Source organism: Leuciscus leuciscus (genome assembly GCF_965113295.1).
Source record: "Leuciscus leuciscus genome assembly, chromosome: 5".
NCBI classification, from domain to species: domain Eukaryota; kingdom Metazoa; phylum Chordata; class Actinopteri; order Cypriniformes; family Leuciscidae; genus Leuciscus; species Leuciscus leuciscus.
In genome coordinates, this window is record NC_138729.1 from 6,361,777 (window position 1) to 6,372,295 (window position 10,519).

Sequence of the window (10,519 nt, forward strand, 5' to 3'; positions counted from 1 at the left end):
CTCCTGTGGCTGATAACCCGCTCCTTCCTTAATGGCTGGTTCATTCTGTCACGGTATTAAATGAGGAGAAGGATTTGCAGGTTAACAGTGTTTATGTACTGGATTACGATTACGAAATGCCCCATTAAAATACTTACTGCTATTGGATCTTCTCCCTATTTCTTGTGTGTGGATCGTGACAGTTTCCGCCACAGAATAAAACATTTTATTAAAAGATAATTGCGACTTTTTATCTCACAATTGCGAGTTTAGATCTCGCAATTCTGACTTTATTTCTCAGAATTGAGAGATATAAAGTCAGAATTGCATATATATATGTAGTCAGAATTCTGACTTTTTTTCTCGCAATTGCGACATTAGGCTATATCACGCAATTCTGACTTTAAACACATAATTGCTAGTTTATATTGCGAGACATCTTTTCTCAGACTTGTGAGATATAAACTAACAATTTTGAGATATAAAGTCCAATTCTAAGGAAAAAAAAGGACTTTTTAAAAAAACCTTTTTTACCTATAGTTTATATCTCACAATTCTGACTTTATAACATGCAACTGCGACTTTATATCATGCAATTCTGACTTAATATCTCCCAATTGCGTATTATAAAGTCAGAATTGCAGGATATAAACATGCAATTCTGAGAAAAAAAGTCAGAATTTCAAGTATATTTCTCGCAATTGTGAGTTTATATCTCATAATTCTGACTTTATAACACGCAATTTTGCAACTTTATATCATGCAATTCTGACTTAATAACCTGCAATTACGACTTTATATCATGTAATTCTGAGATAAAAAGTCAGAATTGTGAGATGTAAACTCGCAATTGTGAGAAAAAAAATCTGAATTGTGAGATTTAAAAGTTGCCATTACCTTTTATAATTTTCACTCTGTTACTCTGTGGTGGAAACAAGCTTCCGTGGTTGGCAGATCATTTGGCTTCACACATACAGCTAGCAAGCAAGCAAAAAACGTTGACAAACGTAGGCCTACTCTTCTAATCATTACACTGGGTATGTAGTTAATGCAACTTTTGATATAGGAACTCGAACTCCTAATATTTTACTAGAAGCAATTATGGAGATATAAACATAATCGAAGCACTTAAAGGATTTTCATTCAGGATTTCACTCTTTGTGAGGTTTCGTTCTGCCGCGTTCAGCTACAGTGCGTGTCTGCGGGAGCACCACAACAACAGTCTCGGCTAATAGCTGCCCTGATTGCTGCCTCGCGCTAGGAAATAAATTAATTACTGTTATAAATATAAAACGTCAAAATGACAGTGGTTTGATGCCACTGCACTACAACATAACAGTGGTTTGATGTCTCTGTCTCCCTGATGGACAAAGTTGTTACTAAAAGAATGTTAATTTTAGCATGCAATACCCATTTCAGCCAGTAGGGGTGAAAGGAGAGGTTGTGAAAGTTGTCCCCTGTCCTCCTCTACTGAATGACAGTGGTTTGATGTCTCTGTCTCCCTGATGGACAAAGCTATTATGTTAAAAATCCCAATTAGTCACTCTCCTGTCACTCTATTGGGAGACACGCCCACTTCCTGGAACTTTCTTCACCTGAGGATAATTACCAATCAACCTCACTAGTGTGTCTCTCTTTGTGCTGACTGTTTGCTCCTCTGCTTGCTGCGTCTATGACTTTGTAAGTTTATTTAAACCTTTTGTATTGATATTAATTTGATAACTAATTTGGTTAAAGATTTTCTTTATGGTTATGTGAATGTATAATTATTATTATAATGATTTGTATCAGTAAAGTTAATTTTGTTTGATTGTAGACACTAGCAATATGCAGCAATTGTAAAGCCACATTAAGGAAATGAGACAATGAAGAAAGAAAGCAAATGGCAATAAATTCAATTCAATTCAATTCAAATTTATTTGTACAGCGCTTTTCACAATACATATTGTTTCAAAGCAGCTTTATAGAAAGTGCATTTCAGAAATGTACATAGAAAAATACAGTTAGTTAATCATGTATTAATTTAGGGCATAAAATATCGCCGTCGTCGAGTCGTCTCCTCACGGGCGTCGAGTCGAGTCGTCTCCTCACGGGCGTCGAGTCGAGTCGTCTCCTCACGGGCGTCGAGTCGAGTCGTCTCCTCACGGGCGTCGAGTCGAGTCGTCTCCTCACGGGCGTCGAGTCGAGTCGTCTCCTCACGGGCGTCGAGTCGAGTCGTCTCCTCACGGGCGTCGAGTCGAGTCGTCTCCTCACGGGCGTCGAGTCGTCTCCTCACGGGCGTCGAGTCGAGTCGTCTCTCCTCACGGGCGTCGAGTCGAGTCGTCTCCTCACGGGCGTCGAGTCGAGTCGTCTCCTCACGGGCGTCGAGTCGAGTCGTCTCCTCACGGGCGTCGGGGCATCTGAAGTTTCCATAAGAGGCTGGATACAAACTGGAGCTGACGAACTCTATTTACCTCGGGACTAGCGTCCCGAGATAACGACAGAAAAGCAGATGGGAAATAATTAGCATAGCTGCTGTTCATAACATTAATGCATTCAATCTTACTCAACTGTAGTATAAAAGGTAAGTATTATGTGAATGTTTAGGAGCTAAATGTGAAAACGCCCTCCCTCCTTTAGTGGACTTAGATATCCTAGGAATGACCAGAAGCCTCGAATTTAGTGATCTTAAAGAGTGCGATGGATTGTATTAGGGTGATAGAAGTTCCGTTAAATACCCAGGAGCTAAACCATTTAGGGCTTTATAGGTCAGTAGTAATACTTTGTAATTGATACGGAACTTAATAGGTAACCAGTGTAGAGATGATAGAAATGGTGTTATATTGGTCGGGAGTCGGGACTGATCTGAGGGCAACTCTGAGTAAGGAAAAGACAAAAACTTTCATCTTAGTAAGGAGGCGGGGTTGACCCCGTTGCTATGTATGACACAATCTTTTGAAGACTGTGATTGGTTGGTTGTCAAAGAAGAAGAAAAAAAGAAGTGATTTTAAGTATAGGGTCTATTCTAAGCCTTCACTTTGAAATTACATGCGTCATTTTTCCTATTTGACCGTTCTCACACACACATTATATATGTTTATACAAATCCTTTTTTTATTTATTTACCATGCTGTTAATTTCCTATAAGGTATTTGATTGGCTTAGAATGATAAAAATTGTTCCACTCTTTCCAATTACACTGATTGCTGGCATGTCTATTTAAGTGGTGGTTTGAATGTTGGTTTTAATGTATCAAACATGGCTGGGTTTTTGTGTGTGTGTGTTTCTTCTGAGAAATTGTGATCACCATCCTGGACACGTGAGATATGAGCGTATGTAAAAGGCGAGCAACCCACGGAGACAATTTGATTGTTGAACTTTGATCTTGAATTCATCGAAACTGGTATGAGAAATATTTTCCTTTTTGTTTTTGGACAAACAGGACTGAGACTTTGTTTTTGCATATTTTTCCTCGAGCTTTGAACGGAGAGACATTGATTCTGAACTGAACGATTCTAAAGAGTCAACAAATCTTTTGATCTGAGTCATTTGATTCTGAACTGACATTAACTGAATCAATTCAGTGAATCTTGAATATTTGATTTATTTGACTGAAAAGACTGATTTGAGTTATTGAGTTTGTAATATTTTACATGCAGCTTAATGCCTGTCCATGAACACCAGTGTAGTTTTGTAGTCGATCTAAGAGTATTTTGTGATCTATAGTGTCGAACGCAGCGCTAAGATCGAGTAAAACTAGTATTGAGATACAGCCTTGGTCAGAAGCTAGAAGTAAATCATTTGTAATTTTAACGAGAGCAGTTTCTGTGCTATGATGCGGCCTGAATCCTGACTGAAATTTTTCATAGATATCATTTTCTTGCAAGAAAGAGCACAATTGAGCGGACACAACTTTTTCTAGTATTTTAGACATAAATGGAAGATTTTAAATGGGTATGTAATTTGCTAGGTTATTCTGACCTCTGCACCATTGGGAGGAAAATTTGTGGTCATGTCAGGAACCTCTGGAAAGCTTAGCAACCTGAGCTTCTTTGACACGGAGCTCTAGAACCGAAGCAGGGACTGGAGTTGCAGCAGAATGAACCTTCACAGTGATTTCTGTGGGGCCTCGGCAGGTTTTGGAGCAGCAGTGATGGGAAACTTTATGGCTGTCTTCACTGGGAATTCTGGAGCAGCCCTGACAGGATCGCTGGGCCCAAGGCAGCTGAGAAAGAGAGCTATGTGAAACCCCCTCTCTGGGACCCGGATGCCAGTGGTAGAAACTTCTAGGGCGGCAGGGCGAGGAACTTGTGGGACGGGCTGAATAGAGAGCTCTGGGTGAACTATTTACAATATACATCACTAGGCGAGTAGTTCCGCAAGACGCTAAAACTACCACCTCAAGCCAAGGCGCCAGACGCAACCGAGGCCTGCCAGCCCTGCAAGACGCTGAGGCTGGAGAGATGGAGGGGTCATCTGTGTCAGCCCGCCAGACGCAAGGCTAAACCCTCTACATGACCTGAAACACAATTAGAAAGCATTTTTCATTAGGTATAAAATACATCTGTGCCATGTATAAGGACTCAGTATATGACAGTTACAGCAGGTACTGAATGGTAATGTAAATAAGCTGATGTCCATAATCAAGCCAAATTAACAAATAGCCTTCAAAATCTTTTTAGCTTGTCTTAGACTCAGTACCTTGAACCAGTCATGGGAGAGCAGCTTAACCAGATGGAGTCTCCGCTTTGGTTTACTCTGGAGGCAACCTCGAATAAAGCGACAGCATTCTGTGCAGAAAGATTGAGAGTTGTCTAATTATTTCCTTCAACTTTACACTTGTTCTCTAAGCTGTAAAAATGGGAAAGATTCCTGCATTATCCATTAGAACATCTTTTTTGTACTAACCATCTGAGAAGCCCGGCTCGAACCAGACATCAGGGTCCATCAAAGCGATATCTCTGCTGTTTGGGAAATGGCCGGTGATCATGGCAAACAGCAGCACCCCCAGCGACCACACCGTTGCCTGCTTCGCAAAGTACTTGCCCTTCTCTAAGTACTCAGGAGGGCAATACCTTGCTGTGCCTGGAGATAGGAGTTTGTCACACGTGTAAGCTTGCTTTTTCTCAATTTAACTGAAATGGCATTTAATTTTAGTCAACAAAAATTATATTAATATTGATTATTCTTTGATAGTTTTGTTAGTGTATTGTTAATATCTCACTGTGTGATGTCTGAGAATGTAATGTGATGTAACTGGTCACTAGAGTTTAAATCCCAAAATGTATATTTTAAATAATAACACATACCAGAGTAGTATTTGTAGGCTGATCTTTTCATGAGGTCCCCGCAGCCGAAATCGATCAATTTGACCTCCAGGGTCTCTGTGTTGACCAGGAGGTTCTGCATTTTGATGTCTCTGTGAAGCACACCCCTGGAACAGCACAGGGCAGCAGCGTGAATCACCTGCTGCATGAAGTGGCGGGCCAATCCCTCACTGAAGCGGCCTCTCTTACGCTTCCAAAGGCTGTGCATGTCCATGCAGGGTAAGGGCCATTCTAAGACCATGATGTACTGGTCGAGATGATCCTGCCAGTCCAGCACCTTAATAATGTGGCCACAGCTTGGGCCTTGATTGGCCATTACTGTCAGGGCCACCTCAAGTGGAACTGGTTTGGGATGGTCAGGCTAGAAGAATTACAGTTTTTATTATTGTTAGACATAGGATTGGTTTCTCAAATAAGGATTTAGCCCAGTCTGTCTATCTATTGAAATATTTGCACTGTGATTTACATTCAAATGTTATAAATTGCCAACATAGAGACAAGTATGATACGTACAAGGCTGGTGTATTGCTGGCTCTTTCTCTTCGCTGTGAATTTCACAGCTACCATGAGGCCGTCCTTGCAACGGGTCCCTTCAAATACAGAGCCAAAACCTCCTTCCCCCAATTTCCTGCCAATGGCGTATTTCGAGAAGATGTGATCTATTAAAACATAATTATTTTTATTTGTTTATTGTTTAATACAGCAGTGTCCTGCAGTGAGGCCATACTTTCTGATGAAATGTTAATAGGGAAATATATTTGTAATATTTGTTCTTTTAAAAATTCATTTGTCGCATGACTATTTAAGTGAACTGCAAAAAAAGCCAAAAAAAACAACTAAAAGAAACCTTACAGCAGTATCAGCTGGATTATTTAAAACATATGCTTTCCTATATACATATTCACTTTCAGAGAGAGTGTGTGTGTGTTATATTTTATGTCAGACAGTAAACTTGCAGTAAACTCACCCTCGATCTTGTGACTGTCCAGCTGTGATCCAGTGTCACCTGATGATGAACTGGCTGGACTGTCCTGATCTTGAGGCTTGATGTCCTCCTCTTGCTGGTTTTCGGCAGTGGGGGGGACTTCAGGACGACTGGAAGGAGGTTCCTGATGATCATTATCCTCTGCAGTAAAGATGTCCTGTAAAGAAATCTGATCTAAAGAGAGGAATATAAACCACAAGCTTGTTTTAAAATCATCCGCCACATCTTCAAACTATATTTCATCTATATTCAAACATTCATCACATCGTGGAATTCATTTATCTGCCTTTTTATAATGTGTGATGTGGGTTTTTTATATTGTGTGCAAATGATTGGACCCGATCACACGTGACGCGTTTTTTTCAATTGGTTTCCAATGGCAGTGAGAGTTCTGCGCGCTGTTAATAAGCCCCAAGCGCCTCGCGTTTTACCGCGGGTTACCAGGAGCTTAACGACTTCACGAACCAACTACCACAGTTTTAACAGAAAGTAAATAAAGTTAATAAAAGGCTGATTTGACGTTTACTTGACTGACAGCACAACTGTTTCGGTGGTTGCCTAGTAACATAAAAAAACCAAGCGCACTGCTCGTGTGATCAAAATAGTAAAAAAAAAAAAAAAAAAAAAGATAATAAAAGAGTGTTTTACAAGAGTGTAAAAGAGAGTTTGTGTTGTTCAGAGCTCAATTTACCATCAGTACATCTCCTGGATGGGGCTTCATCAGTGTCCTGGTCCACCTCACACTGCTCCACCTGCTCACCCTGAGCTTTGGTGGATTTGGGGCGAGACGAACAAAAGAAAAAAGAGGCAAACTCCCGAAATGTCCTCCTTTTCTGCCCCTTATTCTTTGATTTCTCTTTCCCTCTCTCCTTTCTCTCCGCTTTACCGATGCCCACCACAGGCGTCTCGTCGGGACGAGGATGGAGCTCCGCCTTGTGGTCGGTGGGTGTCAGTGTTGTTCGGGGGTTTATCCCGGGCACACACTCTCCTCCTCCGTCAACTCCCACTCTCCGAAAGTGTCGCTGTCCCATAATCAATACGATAAACCGCTATCAACAAATGCAAACACACCGCAAGAACTGCAAAAACACTGTTGATATCTGAACTCCTTACTCGCTACAAAGTGATCAGGGAGTTTCACGCTTTTGTCCTCAACATTCTATGATGTCATAATTTATTTAAATACAAATACAGTATTTTGTATTTTGAAAATACACAAAATAGCCTACATGTGAAATTGGCCATCCAGTGCATAGGTCACAGTGAATGAAGAAACAACATAGGCTTACTGACTTTTCATTCCTAACCTCATCTCTGCCCTCTCTCTCTCTTTCTTTCTTTCTTTCTTTCTTTCTTTCTTTCTTTCTTTCTTTCTTTCTTTCTTTCTTTCTTTCTTTCTTTCTTTCTTTCTTTCTTTCTTTCTTTCTTTCTTTCTTTCTTTCTTTCTTTCTTTCTTTCTTTCTTTCTTTCTTTCTTTCTTTCTTTCTTTCTTGCAATTACAAATAAACTCATGCAAAATAGCAGCCATTTATATAGGCTACTTATTTCTGTAGCTTTTTTTTTTTTTTTTTTACCTCAGAATAGTTTATATCTCACAATTCTGACTTTATAACACACAATTCTGACTTTATAATAATGACTAAATAATAGCAAAAGCCTTTGTTTTACTGTAGCTAATGCAGTAATGCAGTAGTTAATTTTTATTTTAGAATAAGAAAAGATATGTAACTAGGTTCGTGGAACGATTGGTTGGAATTATATTCATAGCAAAATGTATGCGAATGATGCTTAAATATAGTAACAACAGATGCTGTTTTCTGCAAGTGTTTTTTCTCCTCTGACACTCACCAAACAGATTCAGTATTCCTCAAAATTAACAAAAATGCACAATAGAATACAATTACAGAATTGTATGCAAATAATGCAATGATTTAATACATAAAACATACTTTATGGATTTCTCACTTAATCTACCAGTGCCTTTGCTGCTGACCTACGATGATTTAATCATATAAATCACCACAAATGACTTTACTTTAGTGCTTGAATTTCACTCAAAAATCTGTACGAACGCTGAGTCCCTCCAGGGCCGGATTTGAGGAACCCTGATAAAATGTATCTGAATTCCCGTTAGGATCCAAGTTATTATAAATATTTCAAATGGATTTCTTCTGGATTTTTACTAGGATAATAATTTTTTGCCCTTTTCAGATGTTCTGAGCTCACTAGATCCCAGCAGATGCTGCTTCACTCCAACCTCAACACCTTCCTGTCTGAAAACTGCAGTGGTGATGTGTGTATTCTGTCTGATGTGCAGTGGATCAATGAAAATACACAAGGATATATCAGTAAAAGTGCTCCTGTCTGCGATCCCAAGAAGGAAAATGTTTCAATGCAGTCAAAAGAGACCTTCACTAGACTCTGGATCTACAGCCATCATATCTACAATAAGATGAAGAGGAACAACATTCTGGAATGGGCAAAGGAGCTGAACCTTTCTGGGTTCAGTATGCCGGGAAAGCCTGGTATTGTGTGTGTGGAGGGTCTGCAGTCTGCTTGTGATGAGTTCTGGGCCAGGTATGAATTGAAAATCAATAGGGTCTACTCTTACTCTTTTGTGAACACGCCTTTTGAGTGCAAACTCAAAATACCAAAGATGAGTTTAATACCTAATTTAAAATAGGCTAGGTTTTGTTTGTGTGCCTGTGTGTGTGTGACTATACTTGTTAGGTCCAAAATAAGGATCTCATTTATTATGTTAGGGGCCTGTGTGTGTATGCGTTTCATGGCTGTTGGGATGACTATAAAATATTTCTTGAACTTAGACATATGTTTAAGTGCTTAAATTTGCTAATATAAGTTTGTAACCCCCTGATATAGGCGATCTCCCAAATTCATATAGGCTACAGTAGATTAACTTTTAATTTTGATGGTTTAATGTTCTCTGCAGCTAATAATTGACCGTACTTTATGGTTGACACAAACAATCTTAGTTTAATTTTCAAATTGTTATTAATTATTATATTATATTAAACTACCGGTCAAAAGTTTGAAGGAGATTTTTTTTTTTATGTTTTGAAAGAAGTCCCTTATGTTCACCAAGGCTGCATTTATTTGATAAAATTACATTTATAAATGCAAATAAATTTATTTGATATTACAATTTAAAATAACTTTTATATTTAAATATATTTTAAAATATATATTCCTGTGATGGCAAAGCAGATTTTTATTATTGGTGCATTTTTTAAAATATATTTTCAGGGTGAAAGTTTTAACATGGAAAAGAATTATGATTCGTCACAGAGAGGATGTCCCTTTGGAAAACAGCTCGATAGAGGAGAGAACTGACTCCCTTCGCAAGTTCACTGGATTTCATGAAGCCATTTTTGACCCTCACGGGACCAGAGGAAACCATATGGACCTTGGACAGCTTTATCAGTTCCTTAATGACAAAGGATGTGCTGGTATCTTTCAAATGTACTTTGGGATTGAGGGGAGATAATAGTTTGTCTGTGTCTGTTTGTGTGCACATCATTTCTATTTTTGCCTTATTTTTAGGCTAAATATTGAAGACATTAAAAATGTTAAAACAGGAAACCAATTTTATAGTAAAGGCAATGAAATGTGCAATCCAAACACATTAGTAGGGTTGTAGTTCTGCATCACTGTTGTGTCTAAAGGATGGACCTGTCATCAATCCTCAAATTTCTTATCTTCATAAAGATGGTTTATTTCACTGTGCTGTCTTTGGATTTTTTTTTCTTTTAGAAATTCACTTCAAATGTAGTTTATCTTCCTTTTATGGAACACAATGTTGTTTTCTCTCTTGGTGCATTAGTGCCTGCCCACTTTTTCAGTGGCGTTGGTTCTGGAAGTATTTTTTCCATTCATTTTTTAAAGTATCATAAGCAATGAACCAAACCAACCAGCTATGAGGTGAATCATAACATCACAAACTTTGATTTAAAGCAAAAAAGTATTTGAAAATTGGACAAAAATGCAAAAGAACAAGACCGTGTACTTAACGGCTTTAGTGAGGAAAAGAACTACAATCCCACGAAGCATTATGAACAAATATTTAAGTATTTTGAGGGCATAGGGAGACTGACTTGATTACATCATTCATAGTGCTTCATGGGAGTGAGCAGAGCTAAAGACGCTGTTAAACACGGTCATTTTAGAAATAATTATTTTAGATACCAGTTGCAATATGTTATCGCCAAAAATCAATTTCCCTATGGAGAGT

General features: G+C 38.7%; 2 protein-coding genes across 2 annotated transcripts; one reads left to right on the top strand and one right to left on the bottom strand.

The window, feature by feature from the left end:
* Nucleotides 1-2,342: 2,342 nt before the first annotated feature.
* On the bottom strand, nt 2,343-7,301 carry LOC309500114 (serine/threonine-protein kinase pim-2-like; the record flags this gene model as incomplete). The annotated part of the gene is made up of 7 exons (XM_082171679.1): nt 2,343-4,477; nt 4,660-4,748; nt 4,867-5,043; nt 5,268-5,646; nt 5,799-5,944; nt 6,253-6,444; nt 6,962-7,301. The coding sequence occupies 7 exons, from the start codon at nt 7,299-7,301 to the stop codon at nt 4,469-4,471; spliced, it is 1,332 nt and encodes a 443-aa protein (XP_082027805.1). The 3' UTR covers nt 2,343-4,468.
* A 1,166-nt stretch (nt 7,302-8,467) lies between these two features.
* On the top strand, nt 8,468-9,993 carry LOC309500115 (RWD domain-containing protein 2B-like; the record flags this gene model as incomplete). Its single annotated transcript, XM_082171680.1, has 2 exons — nt 8,468-8,847; nt 9,535-9,993. Coding segments are annotated over 2 exons (621 nt in total), but the record flags the coding sequence as incomplete, so codon positions are not given.
* Nucleotides 9,994-10,519: the final 526 nt, after the last annotated feature.